The following is a 26,162-nucleotide window of genomic DNA, read 5'->3' as shown; positions in this document are numbered from 1 at the left end:
TCAGGGGGGGCATCATTTTAAGGTCACCCATTCTCTGCCCCTTTTTGACAATGCCATGAAGGGGAGGGGCTTAATGATTCATTATCGCATAAAGCGATGGCCAGGGTTCCCCATATAGATCCCCTTTAGAGCAGGGCAGGTCCCCCATAGAATAGACCCCTCTTTACTTAGTCTTCTTACTCTTACCTTTTTTTTCACCACTCCGCATTACATGGTGGGCATAGGATATTACACGGTGGGCACTGTACATTACAGAGTGGGCACACCACACCTCATGTGGGCACAGCACACCACTTTACATATGGTGCACCACTCCACATGACATGGTGGGCACAGCACATTACACAGAGGGCACACTACTCCGCATTACATGGTGGGCACTTTAAGGCACAGCACATGACATGGTGGGCACAGCATATTACAGAGAGGGCACACTACTCCGCATTACATGGTGGGCACTGTACAGCACAGCAGATGACATGTTGGGCACAGCACATTACACAGAGGGCATATCACTCCGTAAATACATGGTAAGCACAGGACATGATATGGTGGGCACAATACATCACATGATGGTCACTGCACTGCATATGACGTGGGGGGAAGTAGCAGCCTGCCCCCCAGTACAATCATTTCACCCCCAAAGGCCAGTTTCTGCACAATCCCCCGTTTACTGACCTCATTTTAGCAGCATGGTAGATCTTATTGCTCCTGGGCTCCTGCTGAAGGGGATAACATCAGCGCCCCTTCCCACACAGCTGCCTTAAGCTCCCAGAGACTGAAAGGATCTGTGTGTGCAAATCCTGTGATAGGAGCCGGGCAGCACTGACAGCTTTAGCTCCCCTCCTCTGCCTCAGATCGCGGCGCCTCGGTGCAGTGCACCTGCTTCGGGGGGGCACTTGACCCCCCTTGCCCCCTCCTGCAGACGCCCATGATACAGTACAAGATGCCAGGGGTTGATGAACTCCATTGATAACCAAAATATCACTTTTGGGTGGATTGGCCCTTTAAATATAAATGCATTTGAATTCTTAATCTGTTTCTTCTCTTAGAATGTTATGGAAGAAGTCAACCAAACCTCTACAGGAAACTTCATCCTCCTTGGCCTATCTAACATCTTATCTCTCAAGGGAATCTATGTCCTTGTGTTTTCGGTGATGTACATAATCACATTGTCAGGAAACCTTCTACTGTTCATTGTGGTGAGGATCAACCACAAGCTACAGACCCCCATGTACTTTTTCCTAAGCAACCTCTCCATTATTGACATTGGTTTCTCGTCCACTATTGTTTCCCTAATTATCATAAACACTTTGGTCAAGGACAGAAGCATCTCCTTGTTGGAATGTGCAGTGCAAATGTTCTTTCATTTGGGTTTAGGAGGAACAGAGTGTATAATTCTAGCTTTCATGGCATATGACAGGTTTGCTGCCATCTGTAGACCATTGCACTACAGCACCATAATGAATAAGATGTTGTGTGTTAGATTAGAAGCAGGGTCATGGAGTATTTGCTTTCTGAACTCTGCCATTCATGTTGTCCTCACCTTCCAACTCCCCTACTGCAAGTCCCACCACGTCAACCACTTCTTCTGTGAGGTACCACCTTTTTTACGAATGTCCTGCAGAGACACTTCACTTAATGAGATAGGCATGTACATCTCCGCAGGAATCCTTGGCATATCTTCGTTCTGCCTGACTCTTATCTCATATGTCCAAATAATTTCCACCATCTTGAAGATCCGTTCCTCACAAGGAAGATGTAAAGCTTTCTCCACATGTGGTTCCCACCTAACTATGGTGGTTCTCTACTATGGAACCCTTCTTTTTATATATCTGAGACCCCGTTCTATATACTCTCCTGCAATAGACAAAACTCTGTCAATTGTATATACGGTAGTAACGCCAATGCTGAACACCATGGTCTACAGTATAAGGAATAAGGATGTCTAAAACACAGTTAAAAGAACATACATAAAAATTGAAAAAATATGTAAAACAAAATAATTTGCATTACATGACATCATTGCATAAACAACAATTAAATATTTCTGCAGTCTGTATCATCCTTAACCACTTCAGCTCCGGAAGGTTTACCCCCCTTTCTGACCAGGACATTTTTTGCGATACAGCACTGCGTTGCTTTAAATGACAATTAACACTGTAACCAAATAAAATTGATGTTGTTTTTTTCCCACAAATAGAGCTTTCTTTTGGTGGTATTTGATCACCTCTGCAGTTTTAATTTTTTGTGCTAGGAACAAAGAACGACTGACACGTTTGGAAAAAAATATATATTTTTTACTTTCTGCTCTAAAACACATCCAATAGAATTAAAAAAAAAATCTAATTTCTTCATCAATTAAGATCAATATGTATTCTACTACATATTTTTGGTAAAATAAATCACATACGCATATATTGATTGGTTTGTGCAAAAGTTATAGGGGGAATTTACTAAAATTGGAGCACTCAGAATCTGGTGCAGCTGTGCATGGCAGCCAATCAGCTTCTAACTTCAGCTTGTTCAATTAAGCTTTGACAATAAAACCTGGAAGCTGATTGGTTTCTGTGCAGAGCTGCACCAGATTTTGCACTCTCCAGCTTTATTAAATCTCCCCATAGTGTCTACAAACTATGGGATACTTGTAGTTATTATTTAAAAAAAAAAAAATCCTAGTAATGGCGGCAGACCAGTAACACTAATACAGTGATCAGTGCTAAAAAATATACACTGTCACTGTATTAATGACACTGCCAGGTCAGAGGTTAATAGCAGGGGCGATCAAAAGGTTAAATGTGTGCCTAGGGAGTGTTTACTAACTGTGGGGGAGGTGCTTTTACTACTGGAAGACACAGATCGTTGTTTCTGCTTCACAGGAACACAGGATCCATGTCTTCTGTACTCACATAATGACAGTCTGCCTTTTTTACATAGGCAGACTGTCATTCTGTCAGAGTACTGAACGATCTGCAGCATATATTGGGTCCACGGCTCCCGCAGTGGGAGTGAGCCGCCGGCAGCGCATGCTCGCGCCCAAAACCCAGAAATGCAGAATCACGTATATATAGGTGATTCTGCACAGAGAGGCCGCCTTGTAGCAGTAAATCTGCTATGGAGTGGTAGTAAAGAGGTTAAAGGATTAGTTCACTTTTTTTTTTATTATAGTGGATGACAGATCGGTTTACCTGGTTGGTTTACCTATTTAGTTAAATATGGTGCTGCACTGGGTAAATAGTTACCAAACTTATCACACTTTAAAATTGAGCACGCTTGTGAAATGACACTTTATAAGCCTTTAATGGTTACCAGTTTAGCTTTACACAGGAGATCTGTGCTAGAATTATTGCTCTCGCTCTGACGTTCGTGGCGATACCTCACATGTGTGGAGCTATCGCTGTTTACGTATGGGATCAATGTGTGCGCACACCTTTGCACGCGAACATGGGGGGGAATGGAGTATTTTAAATGTTTTTTTTATTGGTGGGACACTGACAGACATTTTTGTGCACTTGTACACTGACATATGTTGATGGGCCACCGGCGGACACTGACAGATGTTGATGTCACAATGGTACACTATTACACTATTACAGATGTTTTGTGCACTGGTACAGATGTGATGGGACACTGACAGATGTTTTGTCCACTGGTACAGATGTGATAAGGACACTGACAGATGTTTTGTGCACTGATACAGATGTTTATGGGGCACTGTGAGAGATGTGTATGAGGAAAGGAACGGTGGTGCTTAGTGTATTGTGTGTAGGGGGATCTGTGACAGCTCTGTGTGTAAAATCATCCTTATACACAGAACTATCACATACCTTGCATACTCTCCCGCTCCCCCTCCCCCTCCACTCGCACTGAGCTCTCCTTGAGCTCAGTGGGGAGAACTGACACAGAGACACGTGTCTCTGTTTACACTGTGAAGTCTTGGATTGGACACAGCCGCCACGTGATCGGGAGGGCCAATCACAGCGTCCATATCTCGATCCTGTCTTGGTTGTGTCCTGTGATCACAGCCTTCACAGGATCACACTGCAGCGTGGCCTTGGGGCCACACTGTGGGCACTTGTTCTGAGGGACGTTCCTGAACATCCACTCAGAAGGGTGAAAAGTCCACCCAGATGTTTATGTACAGTGCAAGCCCCTCGAAACATGTTATCATAGTGATGGCATTATCTCCTTTAGTTTGACATGGTTTAAGTGCTGTCCAAGATTTCCAGTTTGCCCTCACCAGCCAACGTTCTAGCGCTCTTCTGCCAGATGTATGACATCACATCCGGTTCCAGGACACGTGACTTTCTGCTGCGCGTGCCATCTCAGTGACCTCATCGGCTGTAATGCACACACTTTTCCATTGTCCTGAGGCTCCTGGGCAGTGTAACCTGTTCTTAGGTCCAGGATCATTTGTCATCCTTCAGCTTTTGGGATCACGTGTTTCTCCTCTCCACTGGTTTGGAGATGTAGCAGTCTGGGCACTCCTATGCTTATTAACATTATGTTAAAGTGAATTTAGATTTGACCTATTCCTGGGCTTGTGGCTCTGTTGACTACCACAGGGCTGGGAGCGCTCTTTTATTTGTTGTTTTGTGCTCATAACTTATTGCTGGTTGGATGAGTAGTTGGAGCTGCCCTTACTGTGGTTACCTACATACATAGTTACATAGTTAGTCAGGTTGAAAATGTCCATCTAGTTCAATCAAAAAAAAAAAAAAATACAATCCCATATACACAATCCTTCACTCACAGTTGATCCAGAGGAAGGCAAAAAAACCCCAGCAAAGCATGCTCCAATTTGCTACAGCAGGGGAAAAAAATTCTCCCTGATCCCCATTGCACTTGGTACTTGCATTTTTTTCTGTAATTTTCTTTACAGCAGAACACACCCTGTGGGAGGGTTGAGCCAATCAGAGTTCTACTGCATCACAGCCCAACATTGTAAATAGAGTTGGGCGAACAGTTCCAGCCGAGCAAAAGTTCAGCCCAAACATCACCCGTTCACCTGTTTGGTGAGCACCAGCCCTGAAGCTTTGATAAGTCAGGGCACAGCGAATAGTGAGTTGTAAAGGGGTGGGCTGGGAAGCTGGCCGCTGCATCCATGAGTCATCAGCTGTCAACGGGCTGTAGCCAGAGCTACAATTGAATGTGTTAGAATGGTCCAGTCAAAGTCCAGACTGGAGTCCAGACCTAAATCCAATTGAGAATCTGTGGCAAGACTTGAAATTGCTGTTCACAGATGCTCTCCATCCAATCTGACAGATCTTGAGCTATTTTGCAAAGAAGAATCCTCAAAAAGATTTGCAGCTGTAATTGCAGAGAAAGGTGGTTCTACAAAGTATTGACTTAGGGGAGCTGAATACAAATGCATGCCACACGTTTAGTTTAGTTTTTTTCTTTGGAAAAAATGTTGAAAACTATTTATCATTTTCCTTCCACTTCACAATTATGTACCACTTTGTGTTGGTCTATCACATAAAATCCCAATAAAATACATTTATGTTTTTGATTATAACATGACAAAAGTGTGGACCCATGATCCACACCACAGGAGTAGGAAAAAAAGCTTCCGGACACGCTGCCCACCCGCTTCCTAGATGGGGTAAGTGCGGGGTTTTCATGTCCTGACTGTCCTCCGGAGGGGTTTGCTGTTTGACCGAATGATGTAATTTCTGCGCATGCACAGTAGTCAGCCATCCCTGCACACAGGGACCATGCTAGCGATGTATGCTGAGCTTGCAGGTAGGGGAATTTTATTGGAGAAGTCTCAGCCTTTCTCTTTCGGGTATCAAAAAAAAAAAATGCAAGCCAGCTTGAAATGTTTTATTTTCCACAAAATTGTCATATTAACAGGTTATTTCTCTCACATGGCATATGCATAGTTGCAACTACACCCCAAAATACATTCTGCTACTCCTCCTGAGTATGGCGATACCACATGTGTGAGACTTTCACAGCCTGGCCACATACAGAGGCCCAACATGCAAGGAGCACCATCAGGTGTTCTAGGGACATAAATTACTCATCTAACTTCTTGACAACCTATTAAACTTTTGAAGGCCCTGGAGCACCAGGACAATGGAAACACCCACAAAATGACCCCATTTTGGAAAGTAAACACCCCAACGTATATTCTATGAAGCATAATGAGTCTTTTGAACATGTCATTTTTTTCCCACAGGTTTATGGAAAATGTGGAAAGAAAATGAAAACACATTTTTTTTACGCATTCTTTACAGCATTGACGGGCACTGATGAGGATCCACTGATAGGGTGGCACTGATGAGCACTGATAGGGCACTGCAGTGGCACTGATGAGCACTAATAGGGCACTGTAGTGGCACTGATGATCACTATAGTGGCACTGATGATCACTTTAGTAGCACTGATGAGCACTCAGTGATTGAACTGTAGGGCACTGATAAGCACCCACTGATGGCACTAATGTGCACTATAGGGTACTGATAAGCACTCAATGATGTGCAGGGCCAGCGCTATCACTAAGCAACCTAGGCAGCCGGCTAGGGTGCACTGCCCCCTAGTGAACAGCAAGGGCTCTGCAGCCGTGATCACACACTGAGGAAGAGGGAGAGATTTGCAGTCACTCAATCGGCCTCCTCTCCTCCTCTGTCCCTGGGATCTGAACGGTGTCGGCGTCCAGCAGCCCTGTCAGCTCTCTGCCTGCCTCCCTTCCTAGGGCGATGTGCAGCCATTGGAGGAGCGGGGCTAGATCCAACCAGGCCCAGACTGGCCATAGGGACTATGCCAGGCATCTGTCCAGTGGGCCGGGCCAGGGCCCCCGGGCCACTTGTCCTGGTGGAGCCCAAAGCTAAGGTGCTCCTGTAGCCCGCCCCACTCACCGAGCCTTTCTGCGGCAGGCTGCCTATTTAGTTCATGGCCGGTGTTATGTCAAAATCGGCGACCCGTCATATTATGTAACGGAAGTGACGTTGCATCAGCTGCGCATGCATTCCACCGCTTCCATGTTTGCTAATCTGACAGAACACCTGCAGTCAGAAGAAAACAGCGGACATCTTACTACACCCAGCTACATCTTGAATTTCACAGTAATTTTAGCAATAAAGTGAGCATATATACTATATTTATTTATATACACTCCCTTTATTGCTAAAATTACTGTGAAATTCAAGACATAGCTGAGTGTAGTAAAATGTCTGCTGCCTTCTTCTGACTGCAGGTGTTCTGTCAGATTAGCAAACCTGGTAGCGGTGGACGCATGCACAGCTGACGGAATGTCACTTCCGTTACCTATTCTGACGGGTCGCCGATTCTGACGGAACACCGGCCATCAGGACCCGGGGGCGGAACCCAGAGATCAGCTGACCTGTCATGGAGGAGGAGGAGCTGGAGGAGGTCTCCCCTGCATGAGCTGTGACTCACAGCCTGTAGGAGACCCAATCTCTTGATCTTGGAACAGGTGACACAGACTGCCGCTGCCTAACACGTGGAGGGAGTAATGATATCCCCCAAGGTAAGAGCCCCCTCCTGTCCACCTGGCTCTGCCCTAGGGTTGCCACTGTCCGGGTGAATTTGGGATTCACCCGGACAGTTCGGGTTTAGAATAGTGTGTCCGGGTTTCAGACCTCCTGAAACCCGGACATAATATTCATAATGGACTCTGGCTCCCCAAGTAACCGAGTACCACAACCGCTGAGTGCATAGGGGTGTGCACGGGACCCATTCCCATACATAGACAGGAGAGAGGACTTAATCTGCTCCTCCTTCTCCCACCCCTACAACTCTGTCTGCCCATGCACACTCCAATCCCCGGTGTTCTGGTCCTCTGGAAAGGGATGTGTGGGCTTGAAATCTGAAGTTTCATTGTGGATGAAAGGTGTCAATACCCGAGCCTCCATTCTTGGGTGAGTGAGCTCACCATCCAATGTCTGTGACTGAAGTCTCCCCCCACCCTCCCTTCTCTCTCTTGCCTCTGAGCGAGTGAATACAGTAAGGTAAGAGGGACTCAGATGTAAGGGATGCCCTGTGGACTCTGATTTAAGAGGGTATTTGGGAACCCTGATTTAAGGGGAAATGCTGGGAACTGTGATGTAAGTGGGAGGTTTGGTGAGCAGAAACCCCTTACATCAGAGTTCCCCTTTACACCAGAGTCCACAGCATACCCCCTAAAAAAAATTAGCCTCGAGCCGTTAAAGTGTTCGGGTTTGGCTTGAAGAAAAGATGGCAATCCTACTATGCCCCCACACCTGTCTGCACCCCCCCTCTCCTGTCCACCTGACTGCACCCCCCCTCTCCTGTCCACCTGGCTGCACAGGACAGGAGAGGGGGCTGCAGCCAGGTTTGGGGGAGGACAGAGCCAGGTGGACAGGAGAGGGGGAGTTTAGCCAGGTGGACAGTAGAGTGGGTGCAGCCAGGTGGATAGGAGAGGGGGGGTGTCAGAAACCATGAATCAGACTGAGACAGAAGTACAGTTAAATCACACTTGTTTATTAATAATAATAATAATAATAAAAAGGTAAACCGAGTAAACGTAGTCAAAACATAGCCAGAGTTTAGGAACCGGAACGGATAGTCAGACAAGCCAAAACGTCATGGAGCCAGAGATGAGCGTAGTAGAACAGCAAGCAGGATCTGGAGCCAACAGGAATATCAGCCAAGCAAGTCTTTAACAGGAACACAGGAGAGTGCCTCTAGAGATGTGACCAAGGCAAAGGCAGAGATCATCTGGGCTGGATGGCTTAAGTAGGCAGGACTGACGAGCAGGATATCATCAACAGGTAAGTCACTGTGGAGAGAAAGGAGCTGGCATTTAGCTGACAGCTGAGCGGCCAGCTTTGAGAAATAAGGGCTGAGCCCAGCCCTGACAAGGTGCACCCACGTGGACAGGAGAGGGGGGTGCAGAAAGGTGGGGGGACAGAGCCAGGTGGACAGGAGAGGGGGGCTCCTAGCTTGGGGGATATCATCACTCCCTCCACGTGTTAGGCAGCGGCAATCTGTGTCACCTGTTCCAAGATCAAGAGATGGGGTCTCCTACAGACTGTGAGTCACAGCTACCGCAGGGGAGACCTCCTCCAGCTTCTCCCCCATGACAGGTCAGCTGATCTCTGGGTTCCTCCCCCTGGGTCCCGATGGCCGGTGTTCCATCAGAATCGGCGACCCATCAGATTAGGTAATGAAAGTGACATTCTGTCAGCTGCGCATGTGTCCACCACTACCAGGTTTGCTAATCTGACAGAACAACTGCAGTCAGAAGAAGGCAGCGGACATCTTACTACACTCAGCTACGTCTTGAATTTCACAGTAATTTTAGCAATAAAGGGAGCATATATAAATAAATATAGTATGCTGACATCCGTGATACTGTTTTGATGTTACATTTTGAAAGATGGACGCCAGCAGTAGGAAGGTGGCAGAGGCCATGTTGGTACACCCCACACTGCTCACGCTAAACCTTTAGCCTTTTGGTACTGAAAATTAACCCCGAGCCACACTCTGGATTACCGCCAGGGAGGTTAAAGCCTATGATGACAGACTTTTTGACATCCAAATACCTAATTACTAAAACATCAGATTATGGAAGGTTTTCACAACAGGACAGATGTGTAATTAACCATCTTTGGTTTTCAATACTCTGGCTAAGTGCTGATATGCCTTGTTTATTTTACTGTTAAAAATCCAATGTTTTGATGTCCTTTGAAGCTCAGTTGAAAGTCTCTGCTGATAGGTTGGGTATTCACTATGATTTTGTTCATTATAAACTGTGGGGTTAGAGAAAGAATGTCTGACACAAGTAATGGAGTTAAATTCAGATGGTTTATCGCAAATTTTAGAGGAATGAGGGTGACACCATGTGCAACCTGACCTCCATCCTCTATTTGGAGCAGTCAGACTTCATTATGGTAACATGTTTCCTTGCCTTAGGTCCTGGTTAGGGATGAGCCGAACACCCCCCAGTTCGGTTTGCACCAGAACCTGCGAACAGACCGAAAGTTTGCGCGAACTTTAGAACCCTATTAAAGTCTATGGGACTCGAATGTTCAAAATCAAAAGTGCTAATTTTAAAGGCTAATATGCAAGTTATTGTCCTAAAAAGGGTTTGGGGACCCGGGTCCTGCCCCAGGGGACATGTATCAATGCAAAAAAAAGTTTTAAAAACTGATATTTTTTTGGGAGCAGTGATTTTAATGACTCTTAAAGTGAAAAAAAAAAGTGAAATATTCCTTTAAATATTGTAACTGGGGGGTGTCTATAGTATGCCTGTAAAGTGGCGCGTGTGTCCCGTGCTTAGAACAGTCCCTGCACAAAATGACATTTTTAAAGGAATAAAAGTCATTTAAAACTGCTTGCGGCTTTAATGTAATGTCGAGTCCCGGGAATATGGATGAAAATAAGTGAGACAAACAGCATGGGTACCCACCACCCCCCAGTCCATTACCTGGCCCTTTGGGTCTTGTATGAATATTAAGGGGAACCCCGCACCCAAATTAAAAAAAGGAAAGGTGTGGGGCCCCCAGGCCCTATATACTCTGAACAGCAGTATACAGGCGGTGCAAACAAGACAGGCACTGTAGGTTTGTTGTTAAGTAGAATCTGTTTGTAATTTTGAACTGGTACATTTTTAAAGTGTAGCTCCAGCCAAGAAATCTATTTTTAAAACATAGGGAAGGGTTATCACCCCTGTAACATTTGTTTTGCTGTCTGTGCACCTCTTCAGAAGATTTCACCTCACTTTCTGTCCCAATGACAAATGTTTTTTGAAAATTTGGGGTTTTTAGTGAAACAAGGATTGGTGATATTTTTCCCATATTAACTCTTACAGGAGAGAATTTCCCTTCCTAGGGGTAGATTTCATCTCACTTCCTGTTGTCTCCTTCCGTTTGCAAGTAGGAGTCATTTGTAAGTTGGATGTTTGAAAGTAGGGGCCTGCCCTATATACTCTGCAGAAATTGGGGCCTTAGGTGTTGGTGTTGCCACAACACTGTAAGCCCTCACAGTTACTATTGGTGGGCGCAGGAACAGGCCCTGCTGTGAAATATTAGATCAAGAATTGTAATTACATGCCATTGTTGAAAAGTGGTAGAAAAATTGGGCCTTTGGTGGTGGTGGTGCTGGTGCCACAACACTGTAAGTCCTCACAGTTACTCTTGGTGGGCGCTGGAACAGGCCCTGCTGTGAAATATTATATCAAGAATTGTAATTGCATGCACCTGTTGAACAGGGGCAGAAAAATTGGGCCTTTGGTGGTGGTGGTGGTGGTGATGGTGTTGCCACAACACTGTAAGCCCTCACAGTTACTCTTGGTGGGCGCAGGAATGGGCCCTGCTGTGAAATATTAGATCAAGAATTGTAATTACATGTCCCTGTTGAAAAGGGGGAGAAAAAATGGGCCTTAGGCACTGGTGCCACAACACTGCAACCCCTCACAGATGCCATAGTTGGAGTGCAGGAATGAGCCCTGCTGCAAAGTATTGCTTTAAAAATTGTAATTATACGCCCCTGTTAAACAGGGGCTGAAAATTTGGGCCTTGGCCACTGGTGGCGGTGCCCAGAACCAAAAATGTTCTTACAAGCTATTAGCAAGAAAATTGAGGAGGAAGAGGATTGTGACTCAACATAACAGGATAGTCACTCAGCATCAGCATAGGCAGTCTTGAAGGGATCTCACATTAAAAAAAAATCAATCGGTTACATCAGCATCAGGTGCTTGGTAGCTGGTGATCCAAGACTGATTCATTTTTATGAAGGTCAGCCAATCGACCGATTTGGTGGACAGGCGCACCCTGTGATCGGTTACAAAGCCTCCAGCAGCACTGAATGTGCGTTCCCAAAGAACGCTGGATGCAGGACAGGCCACTAGCTCAATTGCATACTGTGCAAGCTCTGGCCAGTGATCCATCCTCAAGACTCAGTAACCCAGAGGATTTTCGGTGGGAAAGGTGTCCAAGTCTGATCTTGCCCCTAGGTAACCCTGCACCATGTGAATCAGATGCTGGCGATGGTTGCTGGAACCGATCAGACCTTGGGGCTGCTGACTAAAAAATTGTCTGAACACATCGGTCAGACGGCCACCTTCTCCACCACTCCTTCTGTGACTGACCGAAGCCTCAGCAACACGTTGTCCAGAAGGACCAGGAAATTGTAACCTCCCAGGCTCTGGAAACGCGTTGCACAAACCTTTCTGCAAGGCCTTCCGAAGATGTTTCATCCTCTGCTCCCTCTGCAATGGCAAGATAAGGTCTGCAACCTTACCCTTGTAACGTGGATCAAGGAGGGTTGCCAGCCAGTAATCATCCCTCCCCTTGATACCACAAATACGAGGATCCTTCCGTAGGCTTTGCAGGATCAGGGAGGCCATGCAGCGTAGGTTTGCTGAGGCATTCGGTCCAGAGTCCTCTGGGTCACTAAGGACAACATGATCCGCAGCCACCTCCTCCCAGCCACGTACAAGTCCATGGGTTTCTTCGGACTGCAAATGATCCCTTGAAGACTGCTGCTGATGCTAAGTGCCAGGCTCCACCTCCATGCTGACACAATCCTCCTCCTCCTCCTCCTCCTGTGTGATCGGCGGGCACACAGGAACACTGTCTGGATAAAGGGGGCCTTGAGAGGTAAGGAAGTCGTCCTCTTCCTCCCTCTGTTCTGCCTCAAGTGCCCTGTCCATTATTTCCAGCAGCATGTGCTACAACAGGTGGACAAGAGAGACAGTGTCACTGATGCATGCACTGTCACTGATCATAGCCCACTGGCGTGGGGAAAAAAACCAAGGTCCCCTGACCCTGTCCTGGTGCCATAGTCACATAGGTACTCATTGATGGCTCTCTGCTGCGTGTGCAGCCGCAGCAGCATGGCCAACGTTGAGTTCCACCTGGTGGGCATGTTACAGATTAGGCGGTTCTTGGGCAGGTTAAATTCCTTTTGGAGGTCAGCCAGCTGAGCACTGGCATTATCTGACCTGCGAAAATGCACAGACTTTCCTGGCCTGCCTCAGGACATCCTGTAAGCCCAGGTACCTGCCCAAGAACCGCTGAACCACCAAGTTAAGGCCGTGGGCCAAACAGGGCACATGGGTCAGTTGTCCCTGTCGGAGGTGGGGAGAGGAAGTTGGTGCCATTGTCGCAAACCCCCATACCTGGCTTAAGCTGGCATGGCGTCAACCACCTCTGAACCTGCCCCTGCAGAGCTCACAGAATCTCTGCCACGGTGTGGCTCCTGTCCGCCAAGCACACCAGTTCAAGCACCGCATGACATCTTTTTGCCTGCGTGCTTGCATAGCCCCTTGAATGCCTACGGAGCACCGCTGGTTCCGAGGACAAATCAGCACAGGAAGAGGCCATGGAGGAAGAAGAAGAAGAGGGGGTGGAGGAGAGAGGTGTGGCAGAATCACCACTAGTAGAATTTTGGAGGCGTGGTGGCGGAACAACCTCCAACACTACTGCACCCTGTCCTGCATCCTTCCCAGCTGCCAGAAGAGTCACCCAGTGCACGGTGAAAGATAGGTAACGTCCCTGTCCATGCCTGCTGGACCATGAGTCAGCGGTAATATGCACCTTACCGCTGACTGCCCTGTCCAGCGAGGCCAGAACATTGCCTTCCACATGCCGGTAGAGAGCCAGAATCGCCTTCCGTGAGAAAAAGTGGCGTTTGGGAACCTGCCACTGAGGAAACGCACAATCCACAAACTCACAGAAGGGGGCAGAGTCTACCAACTGAAAAGGTAGCAGTTGAAGTGCTAGCAATTTAGCCAAGCTAGCGTTCAACCGCTGGGCATGTGGATTGCTAGGAGCGAACTTCTTTTGGCGGTGCAGCAGCTGGGGCAGGGAAATTTGCCTGGTACAATCTGACGTCGATGTACCGATAGCAGATTGCCCGCAAGTACTTGGCTGTGACACACCTAATTCTACACCTTCATTCCTCTCAGTGCAGGTTTCAGAGAGGACTGAAGGTATAGTGGGTTTGGAGATCCCAGCTGATGAGGAGCAAGGAGAGGTCCGCTTTGTTCTTTGGTGTGGGTCTTTTAGGTACGCTTGCCAACGAACCGCATGGCAGCTCGACATATGTCTGGTCAAGCATGTGGTGCCTAAGCGAGTGATGTTTTGGTCACGCGAGATACGCTTGAGACATATGTTGCAAATAGCAGCGGTGGGATCTGATGCACTTGTCTCAAAAAAGGCCCACACCAAAGAATTTTGAATAATGCGCAGAGACAGCAGCGCCCTGCACATGCAGAGCTCTGCAGTGTGATGCAGTCGGTGTGTTGCCCTTAAGCTGGCCCTTGGAGGGCATCCTGCCTGGAGGGCATCCTGCCTCCTCCTCCTCTCTCCTATCAGGTACCCACGTGGAGTCAGTGACCTCATCATCCCCTCCCTCCTCATCACTGGAGCAAAGCTGGCAGTATGCTGCAGCTGGGGGAACATGACTGCCAGATTTCTGTCCTTCTTGGGCACCCCCTCTCTCTGGGCTCACGTTACTGTCTTCCTCTAGCTGGGTACCATCATCGGAGCCTTCAAAACGCTGGGCATCCTCCTGGAGCATGTACCCAACACTGTGGTCAAACAGTTCGGGGGACTCCTCAGGAGGACATGGTGGGGCTAAGGAAGGAGTGACTGATGCCATTGAGCCTAGGGAAGATGCTGCTTTGGCAGCTGCTTTGCCAGACAAAGTACCCTGAGCCTGGGTGAGAAAAGATGAAAAGGATGAGGATGACTTGGTCATCCACTCTACCAAGTCTTCCGCATGTTGCGGCTCAACGCGGCCAGCTGCTGAAAAAAAGGACAAGCATGTCCCACAGCCACATGCTGATGGGGATGCACCGTCTCCTCGACCACCACTGTTGCCTCTAGACACAGATGTATACAAATTAATTCTGCGCTGCCCTAGAAAGAAAAAAGCAGCTAACACGACCAACAAGATATATGCCAAAAGGAAAAACACAATGAGTGTAGCGCTGAAAAATTATTGAAACGTCCAACATAATGTCAAAAACATTAAGCCAACAGTTCTAAATGTAAATTGTAAGAGAAAGTCATCCATATATATATTAATAAGGAATCTTCAGGAACTGTAAAACTTCAAACAAAGGTATAAAGCATCTGAAGTGAAGACAGACACACCACCACCGACAATGAAGAGGCTTACCAGATAGAATGGACCCAAAGGGGCATACGCCGAGTTGGGTTTGGATAAGACTTGGGTGGTGAGTGGCTATAGGTGGCCCGGAGGGGCAATGTTTATGGAATGAACCACAAGTTGCTGTATCCCTCGAAGCGATGTTAGAAAAACAAGTAATGGTAATGATAAATGGAAAAAAAGTAGAATTTAATAAAAATAAAGATATACACTCACATGTAGATCCATTAAAAACAGAGCTGTAAAAGGGTGGCGACAGTGGGGTCCTACCCGACGCGTTTCGTCTTCTTAGACGTCGTCTATGGGGTCCATTCTATCCGGTAAGCCTCTTCATTGTCGGTGGTGGTGTGTCTGTCTTCACTTCAGATGCTTTATACCTTTGTTTGAAGTTTTACAGTTCCTGAAGATTCCTTATTAATATATATATGGATGACTTTCTCTTACAATTTACATTTGGAACTGTTGGTTTAATGTTTTTGACATTGGACGTTTCAATAATTTTTTTGCGCTACACTCATTGTGTTTTGCCTCTAGACACAGAGCCTGCTTGCCCTCTTTTATTGGCTTGTGACTGTCTGCCTCTCCTTGTTGGCCTTCCAGACATACTAATGGCCTGCAGTGAGATGTAGCGCACAAAGCTGGGATGTATATATATACTGATGCTGCAGCTAGCAGAATCAACTGCCTGCCTGTGGTACTAATAGGATCAGAAGAACACCACCAATTTTCTTCAGGTAGCTTTAGGTGCACACTGTGCAGAGGACGCACTACACTAACTGTAAATACTGTAGGTAATAGGACTAATAGGATCAGAAGAACACCAACAATTTTCTTCAGGTAGCTGTAAATACTGTAAAAACACCTGCCTGCCTGTCAGTAGGAAGAGAATAAGAGGAACAGATCTAGCTAAACTGAATACAGTGTATATACATATATATATATATATATATATATATATATATATATATATATATATATATATATACAGTGGCTTGCGAAAGTATTCGGCCCCCTTGAACTTTTCAACCTTTTGCCACATTTCAGGCTTCAAACATAAAGATATAAAATTTTTATTTTTTGTGAAGAATCACCAACAAGTGGGACACAATTGTGAAGTGGAACGAAATCTATTGGATATTTTAAACTTTTTTAGCAATTAAAAAACTGAAAAGTGGTGCGTGCAAAATTATTCGGCCCCTTTACTTTCAGTGCAGCAAACTCACTCCAGAAGTTCAGCGAGGATCTCTGAATGATCCAATGTTGTCCTAAATGACTGATGGTGATAAATAGAATCCACCTGTGTGTAATCAAGTCTCTGTATAAATGCCCCTGCTCTGTGATAGTCTCAGGGTTCTGTTGAAAGCACAGAGAGCATCATGAAGACCCAGGAACACACCAGGCAGGTCCGTAATACTGTTGTGGAGAAGTTTAAAGCCGGATTTGGATACAAAAAGATTTCCCAAGCTGTAAACATCCCAAGGAGCACTGTGCAAGCGATCATTTTGAAATGGAAGGAGTATCAGACCACTGCAAATCTACCAAGACCTGGCTGTCCCTCTAAACTTTCAGCTCAGACAAGGAGAAGACTGATCAGAGATGCAGCCAAGAGGCCCATGATCACTCTGGATGAACTGCAGAGAACTACAGCTGAGGTGGGAGAGTCTGTCCATAGGACAACAATCAGTCGTACACTGCACAAATCTGGCCTTTATGGAAGAGTGGCAAGAAGAAAGCCATTTCTCAAAGATATCCATAAAAAGTCTCGTCTAAAGTTTGCCACAAGCCACCTGGGAGACACACCAAACATGTGGAAGAAGGTGCTCTGGTCCGATGAAACCAAAATCGAACTTTTTGGCCACAATGCAAAACGATATGTTTGGCATAAAAGCAACACAGCTCATCACACTCAACACACCATCCCCACCGTGAAACATGGTGGTGGCAGCATCATGGTTTGGGCCTGCTTTTCTTCAGCAGGGACAAGGAAGATGGTTAAAATTGAGGGGAAGATGGATGCAGTAAAATACAGGACCATTCTGGATGAAAACCTGTTGGAGTCTGCAAAAGACCTGAAACTGGGATGGAGATTTATCTTCCAACAAGACAATGATCCCAAACATACAGCAAAATCTACAAAGGAATGGTTCACAAATAAACGTATCCAGGTGTTAGAATGGCCAAGTCAAAGTCCAGACCTGAATCCAATCGAGAATCTGTGGAAAGAGCTGAAAACTGCTGTTCACAACCACTCTCCATCCAACCTCACTGAGCTCGAGCTGTTTTGCAAAGAAGAATGGGCAAGAATTTCAGTCTCTCGATGTGCAAAACTGATAGAGACATACCCCAAGCGACTTGCAGCTGTAATCGCAGCAAAAGGTGGCTCTACAAAGTATTAACGCAAGAGGGCCGAATAATTTTGCACGCCCCACTTTTCATTTTTTTATTAGTTAAAAAAGTTTCAAAAATCCAAAAGATTTCGTTCCACTTCACAATTGTGTCCCACTTGTTGGTGATTCTTCACAAAAAATAAAAATTTTATATCTTTATGTTTGAAGCCTGAAATGTGGCAAAAGGTTGAAAAGTTCAAGGGGGCCGAATACTTTCGCAAGCCACTATATATATATATATATATATATACACACACACACACAACACCTAGGATGAATATATACACAATACACTGTAAGTGCAGCTAACTGACCCGCCTGCCTACTCTAACTTAATTCAAATGGCACTGTCTCTCTCTCTCTCTAGCTCTCTCTCAATGCCGGAACACACTACACAGGACCGATGTGCAGGTGGCCTTATATAGTGTGGGTCATGTACTAAACCCCCTGAGCCATAATTGGCCAAAGCCACCCTGGCTTTGGCCAATTACGGCTCTCTGTACAGACGGCGCTGTGATTGGCCAAGCATGCGGGTCATAGTGCATGCTTGGCCAATCATCAGCCAGCAATGCACTGCTATGCTGCAGCGAATTATGGGCCGTGACGCGCCACTCAAATTTGGTGACCCATATCGTTCGCAATTCGATGAATGGTCGAACATGCGATGTTCGAGTCAAACTCAAAGCTCATCCCTATTCTGTATTAACGTAGAGGCATTATACTGCAGTATCCCACATCAGTGTGGGATTTCAGTGGTTGAAACCTTCTTGAATGAGATGGACACAGTGACCAAACCATACAATGCCTTTGTGGTGCAGTTGCTGCACCACATTTTGACTAAGAATGTATTTAATTTTGATGGCTCCCACTACCTCCAGGTGCAGGGGGTTGTGATGGGAACATGCTGTGCCCCATCGTATGCCAACCTGTACCTGGGGGAGTGGGAGCGAATTGTGTTTGCTGATGAATCCTTGTCTGTGTGCCTGTCCAGCATTATTTGAAATTGGCGACCAATACATATAATCTTAAATTCACTATGCAATGTGATGCGCGGTCGATATCATTCTTGGATGTGAATTTATTTAAACAGGAGGGTGGAACACTGAGCACTTCATTGTATAGGTAACCCAGGGCGGGGAATACTGTACTCCATGCTTCCAGTGCTCATCCCCAACCACTAATTAGAAATATACTGTACTCACAATATTTACGTATTAGGCGAAATTGTTCCGACAAAGAAGATTTCAAGAGGGAATCCAAATCACTGAGATCAAGGCTGTTAGAGAGAGGTTATACAAAAATGACTCTGAAAAAAGCCTATAATAAGGCATGTCAGAAAAGACATGAACTGCTGTTTGGGAATAAAACTAGCAAACATTCAGACAGTGTGAGGATTGTTACTACATATTCAAATAATCATCACATGGTAAAAGACACTGGCATCTCCTAACTGGTGATCCTATCCTGAGAAAGTACATTGGAGATCATCCCCAGCTAACTTACAAGAAATGCAGATCTCTTAAGGACTGATTGGTCCATAGCTATTTTCAAGAACCCTCAGGGACTACTGAACTAAGGGCATGCACCAATGTGTTATGTGTGTATATTGCAAGTGGGTCTTATGCCACGTACACACAAGCGGACTTTACGTCAGACTTGGTCTGGCGTACTGGATTTCGTCGGACAATTCGATCGTGTGTGGGCTCCAGCGGACTTTGTTTGCTCAAAAGTTGGACGGACTTAGATTTGAAACATGTTTTAAATCAATCCGTCGAAATCGAGTCCAGTCGAAAAGTCCGCTCGTCTGTATGCTAGTATGCTAGTTCAACGGACAAAAAGCCACGCTAGGGCAGCTATTGGCTACTGGCTATGAACTTCCTTGTTTTAGTCCGGTCGTACGTCATCACGTACGAATTCGACAGACTTTGGTGCATTGTGTGTAGGCAAATCCGTTCATTCAGAAAGTCCTTCGTAAAGTACGTCGAAAAGTCCGCCGGGCAAAGTCTGCCGTAAAGTCCGCTCGTGTGTACGCGGCATAAGAAGGAGCATCCTTTATTTTGTCAAACAGTAATATACATAACATTGAACATTATGTTGACTGTCAGACTAAAGGTGTAATATATATTGCATTTTGTAAATGTGGATCATTCTATGTTGGAAAGACATTTAGAAATTTTTGGAAGAGAATATATGACCACATTTACTACATTAGAAAAAATCTACTATACACTCCAATTGGTAGACAATTGCTCTTCAACATAAGCACAACACATCAATGGTTCAGTTCACAGTCTTAGAGAGGGTTCTTGAAGACCCAAAAGGCGGAAATTTAGATAAGAAATTATTACAGCGGGAGGCAAAATGGATTTTTAAATTAAACGCCACCTGCCCGCCAAGCCTCAACGAGGCCTTCAGTTACAAACCATTCCTGGGTTAGGTAAACTGCATGAATTTAATGGTCTTGTACCCCATGTGTCTTAAAAACCCTATACATATGTTACATATGGAAGCATTGATATCTAACCTGTATACCAACATGCGTTTTAGTGTGTCCTGTTTTTAAACCAATAGACTGACTCATGAGCTACACTTTATTGTGGAACATATCAGAAGTAGTGACAATGTAAAAATCATATTTGGATGGATTTTAGTGCAGCATTCTCTAATCTGATTAATTTACATAAGGTGGAATAACTAATTCCCTGTCTTATTGGAACTTCATTTGTGATGTGTAAAATAATGACGTACCATAGTGTCTTCACATGCAATCTGAATCAATGTTTGTCTCTATGCAATTGGGACTCCATACATGGTTATAATCTGGGAGCAAGATGGCTACATCTTTTTGCCCCCTGCTTTCCAAAGTGGTGGTGTTGAGGTGGTTGGAGTGTGGGGAATCCCATGCAAGCACATCAATATTATTTAGATATATTATTTGTAACCAGGTTTGGAAATTATCTATTATGTTTTATTTGGTTAATTATAAATGTGGTGCGGCTTTGGCTATTTGATTTCTGGCTGTGCATGTAGGATTATCGGGTAGAGATAATGTGGCTTTATCTAAGGAGGTCTGTTCCCTGTTAGACAAGAGCTAGTTGACAGCTTTTGTCTGGCTGCCTGTAATTAAGAGATTTGCACCGGCTCTACTGCACATGCACGCACTTTCGGTTTAACACAGACCAAGAGTGATGTACGGCGCATGCGCGGACCATATGCCGCCACTGATTGATATAGGACAGCTGTATGCAGGACACCCTGAAGATAAGAGAATACCCTCCCATGATAACAGCTGATATCTATGACAATCAAGATGCCGTTTTAGCGCCAAAATCAGCCTATATTAGATCCGTTTGTGCATGTAAGCAATAGTGGACGTTGCTGTGTTGCCTAAAGGAAGTCTGTGGAGGTGAGTGCTATTGACATCTGGTTACAATAGTATGGTAATTTTAAATATTTGAAAATATATTACTAAATATAAACTAAATATAACTGATGGAAACAACTAAGTGATAATGAAATGCAGCTGCTATAGACAAGGTGCTAATCACTAGGATAAATGTGGATAAAAAAATACAGCGCTCGCAACACACAATATAACTGAAATCAACAAAAAAGTCCAAACAAAAATCCAAATAAGTGTTAGTCCACAATGAAGTAGGTGCAAAAAATGCTTCACAAACTTGCAGGAGTACAGTGACACCCCCTTTTCCATCTCCACTCACCAGAACAGGACGACCCCCAGCTTTGCAGTCCAAGGGTCACTTCAGGCTTGTAAATGGTATCCCACACACGTGGATTGGTGTCAAAACATCAGATGGTGGATCGGTGTAAACATCAGATGATAGATTCCAATAGGAGGCTCTCAACAGGATATACAGGCACCCAGTAATGAAAAGAGGATGAACTAATAGTGAAGTACTGGAAGTAGTGAAGAAGTGAAGTGAAGAAGGAAGAAGACCCGAAGAAGATGGAAAGAAGAAGACTTTAAATAAAGGAATTGTCAAAAACTGTCTCTTGTCATTTTTAACATTTTTGACACTTTTTTTGTTAAATGGTAGGGGTACTTTTGTACCCCATTACCATTTCACACAGGGGGTGGGATCTGGGGGTCCCCATGTTAAAGGGGGCTTCCAGATTCCGATAAGCCCCCCGCCCGCAGACCCCCACAACCACCAAGGGCAAGGGTTGTGGGGATGAGGCCCTTGTCCCCATCAACATGGGAACAAGGTGCTTTGGGGGCTACCCCAAAGAACCCTCCCAATGTTGAGGGCATGTGGCCTGGTATGGTTCAGGAGGGGGGGCGCTTTCTCGTCCCCCCTCTTTTTCTGCGGCCTGCCAGGTTGCGTGCTCGGATAAGGGTCTGGTATGGATTTTTAGGGGGACCCCCACGCCATTTATTTTATTTTGGAGCAGGGTTTCCCTTAAAATCCATACCAGACCTGAAGGGTCTGGTATGGATTTTGAGGGGGACCCCCACTCCATTTTTTTTAATTTTGGCGTGGGGTTCCCCTTAATATCCATACCAGACCTGAAGGGCCTGGTATGGAATTTTGGGGGACCCCCACGCATCTTTTTTTCTTAATTTTGGTTCAGGGTTCCCCTGTGGGGAAATCCCATGTTGTTTTTATCAATGAACTTTTATGTGTATTGCCGGACCGACAATTCATTATAGCCGCGAGTAGTTTTAAATAACTTTTATTCCTTTAGAAATGTCATTTTGCTGTCAGACTGTTCTAAACACGGGAAACATGCGCCACTTTACAGGCATACTATAGACACCCCCCAGGTACGAAATTTAAAGGAATATTACACTTTTATTGTTTCCCTTTAAGCATTATTAAAATCACTGCTCCCGAAAAAACGGACGTTTTTAAAACTTTTTTTTGCATTGATACATGTCCCCTGGGGCAGGACCTAGGTCCCCAAACACTTTTTTATGACAATAACTTGCATATAAGCCTTTAAAATTAGCACTTTTGATTATTCATGTTCGAGTCCCATAGGCTTTAACGGTGTTCACGTGTTTGAACAAATTTTTTGCCTGTTCGCATGTTCTGGTGCGAACTAGACATGTGCACACTGAAATATTTCATTTCGGAATTTTGTTTTCGTCCGAAAAATACATTTATTTAGTTACTCCCAAAATTTGTTTTTATTTATTTCGTTTTTCGTTAAAAATTGCATTCGTCTGAAAATCCAAATTAATTAAGGTAGAATCTGTCATTGAAGGCTTATGGTGTCTGTCGAATGTTCAAAGAAGATTCGACGGAGCAGCTAAACGGTACGACGCCGCAATCGTACATTTCCAATCAAATTTTCCGCCTACAAGCTAGCTGTAGTAGAATTCTAATGTTGTATGACTAGTAATAATTATATTTATTAATTATTTTACTAGTCAACCAACATTAAAATTTTTCTATAGCCTATGGGCGGGAGGCATTTATCCGGAAATGTACGATTGCAGCGTCGTACAGTTTAGCTGCTCCGTCTAATCTTCTTAGAACTTTCGACAGACACCATAAGCCAAAGAATCGATGTTTGTATGTTTTTCGGTGCTTTGTCGAATCTTTGTCGTTCATGTTGAATGGTCTACTCTACCCCAACAGTCAGCCAACTTTCACAATCGTTTCTCAGTCTCCAAGTGCAATGGCGGGCACGGCATCTGACATTGTGTCAAATATTGATATGGCATTATAATATAGAATCTATAATAATAAATCCCCCCCCCCCCCCACAACACGGGCAGACTTCTGAGGCTATCACAACACTAGCAACACTAGTATCACTATCAAGTTCACAACACTAACACAATAGCAGCAGATTATTATGAAAAAGTTAAGTTGAACTGTAGCTTGCTTCACTATTGTTCTGCTGCTGTGCTTATGCTTAATTGCTAAATAATTCAGGTTCTCTGACAAACGGACCAGCTAAGATTGACTGTCTTCTGAAATGATTCAGTGTGTGTGTCTCTGCTAGCAAATCGTAAGTGAAAGTATGTTGGCTGTACGTGTGTACTTAGTTCTAGCTATTTTACTGCCCCTCCTCTTTGGTTGCAATCGGCCAATAACATTCATCATCATCATTATTTTTATTTTACTTCCCCCACCCAATTCCAGCAGCAATCTTTTCTCTCTATGTCGAATCTTTTCTCTCTATGTAGAATAATCTTGGACTAATAGAATTAAGGTTAGGCACATTCGACCACAGGTTCGATAGACACAGATTGTTATTGTCAGTGTCATGTCGAATCTCCTATCTATATCGAACTGTTGTCGCAACAAAAATGAAAATAAAGCATTTGTTTATGTCGGATCTTTCGGTTTTCGTATTTTGCGCTTTCGTTATCATTTGTTAAATCGATAATGAAATTACCTGAAATTCGGACAAAAATGCATTCGGTCGAAAACTAATGCACATGTCTAGTGCGAACCGAACAAGGGGGTGTTCGGCTCATCCCTACTTGTGATGTACATAATCACATTGTCAATAAACTTGCTACTGATCATTGTGGTGGGGATCAACCCAAGGCTACATACCCCCATGTACTTTTTCTTGATTAATCTCTCCATTATTGACATCTGTTTCCCATCCACCACTGTTCCAAAGATTCTCACAAACACTCTGGTCAAGGACAGAAGTATCTCCTTGTTGGCATTTGAAGTGCAGATGTTCTTTCATTTAGCCTTAGGGTGAACAGAATGTCTAAATCTTGCCATCATGGCCGGTGTACTGCCATCTGTAGACCACTGCACTACAAGACCATCATGAACAAAATGTTGTATGTCAGTTTAACAGCTGGTGCATGGAGTATTAGCTTCCTTAACTCTGCTATCCAAGTTGTCCTGACCTTCCAACTCCCCTACTGCAACTCCCACCATGTCAACCATTTCTTCTGTGAGATACCACCTTTCCTTCAAATGGCCTGCGGAGATACTTTGTTCAACACCATCATTGTAGCAGGGGCCGTTGCTATGAGCTCCTTCTGGACTCTAATCTCATATGTCTACATCATTTCCAACATCTTGAAGATCATATCCTCCCAAGGAAGACTTAAAACTTTCTCCAAATGTGGTTCCCACCTAACAGTAGTGACTCTCTACTACGGGACCATCATGTCTATGTATCTGGCACCACACTCTAATCACTCTCCTGAAATAGACAAAACTGTTTCCATTCTCTATACAGCAGTGACACCGATGCTAAACCCCATAGTATACAGTATAAAGAATAAAGATGTCATAAACACTGTTAAATACACAATGCAAAAATTCTGTAAAATAAATGATCTCAGGTGTGGTTCTTTCATCAACATGTTTTAGAAAGAATTGTAAACTAGTTTATTAACTTTTAGCATATGGGAAGAAGAGTAAGTAATGAATTAGAATATCTAGCCCAAAAGACTCACCCATAAACGTAGGCTGTAATCCTCTTCTAAGGCCTCTCTACAAAGGTCTCTCTTCCACCTGGTCACAGACTATGCTGGCTGGATACCCACGGGATTTTGGTTCCATGAGTATCAAGGTTATAGTATTATCTTAATGCTGGTATTTCTAGACAGAAGAAGGTTCATTTGGTTCTTCTCTTTCAGCTAGTCATATGCCAGCTCAATTTTAGGAGAACAGCCACAGTTGGTTCCTCAAGGCCAGACTCCCTTTAGCCTCCAGCAGACAACATCTTCAGGAATACCTCCCAAGATGCCTGCTTCTTACAACCCCTAGCCCCTAAGGCATGGGGAAGAGACAGATCCTTACTGCAGCATTCTCAAAGTGCAGAAGCCCGGGTGGAAAGAGACAACAAGGAAGTGTCCCAAATATTTACCACCTCCCACATACAGCTTACTAGAGCTTGTTCAACAGCATCTGACTGAGAAAGTAATATTGTGTTTACAGGGCAATCCTAAAGAGATAGAGACAGGCAGACTACAGCCCACTGCATTCTACAGTTCACAAGAAAAACACGAGAAGGGTATTTGATGAAATACGAAATTCCTACATTTAAAAGTTAGATTACAGTAGGGTGACCAGACGTCCCCAATTTCCGGGGACAGTCCCCGGATTGAGAACACTTGGGCCCCCCACCGCCTGTCCCCAGATTGGAGGGGCGGTGGGGGGCCCAAGACCCGACATCTCCCCCTGCACCTCTGCCTGTCAGTTTAGTATACAGTGGATGGGAGGTGGGAGTACAGGCAAAGCTGCATTCCTGGGCACTGGTGAATCTGCATTCCTGGACACAGGTTAGGCTACAATTCCTACATTTAAAAGTTAGATTACAGTAGGGTGACCAGACGTCCCCAATTTCCGGGGACAGTCCCCGGATTGAGAATACTTTCCCCGGAGACCACCTGTCCTTGGATTGGAGGGGCGGTGGGGGGCCCAAGACCTGACATCTCCCCCTGCACCTCTGCCTGTCAGTTTAGTATACAGCAGATGGGAGGTGGGAGTACAGGTGAAGCTGCATTCCTGGACACAGGTTAGGCTACAATTCCTACATTTAAAAGTTAGATTACAGTAGGGTGACCAGACGTCCCCAATTTCCGGGGCAGCAGATGGGAGGTGGGAGTACAGGTGAAGCTGCATTCCTGGACACAGGTTAGGCTACAATTCCTACATTTAAAAGTTAGATTACAGTAGGGTGACCAGACGTCCCCAATTTCCGGGGCAGCAGATG

The 26,162-nt window shown here is 45.0% G+C and overlaps 2 protein-coding genes and 1 pseudogene across 3 annotated transcripts in view; 2 read left to right on the top strand and 1 right to left on the bottom strand.

The window, feature by feature from the left end:
* The window catches only part of EPM2A (EPM2A glucan phosphatase, laforin), a 410,272-nt gene that overhangs the window by 92,246 nt on the left and 291,864 nt on the right, over positions 1 to 26,162 (bottom strand). The window lies entirely within an intron of this gene.
* Positions 528 to 1,952, top strand: LOC141140494 (olfactory receptor 5V1-like). The gene is made up of 2 exons (XM_073627741.1): positions 528 to 551; positions 1,053 to 1,952. The coding sequence occupies exons 1-2, from the start codon at positions 528 to 530 to the stop codon at positions 1,950 to 1,952; spliced, it is 924 nt and encodes a 307-aa protein (XP_073483842.1).
* On the top strand, positions 15,249 to 24,814 carry LOC141140572 (olfactory receptor 5V1-like; annotated as a pseudogene).

This window comes from Aquarana catesbeiana, linkage group LG04, assembly GCF_042186555.1.
Source record: "Aquarana catesbeiana isolate 2022-GZ linkage group LG04, ASM4218655v1, whole genome shotgun sequence".
NCBI classification, from domain to species: Eukaryota; Metazoa; Chordata; class Amphibia; order Anura; family Ranidae; genus Aquarana; species Aquarana catesbeiana.
Note: the sequence above shows the minus strand (reverse complement) of the source record. Positions and strands in the feature narration are given on the sequence as shown.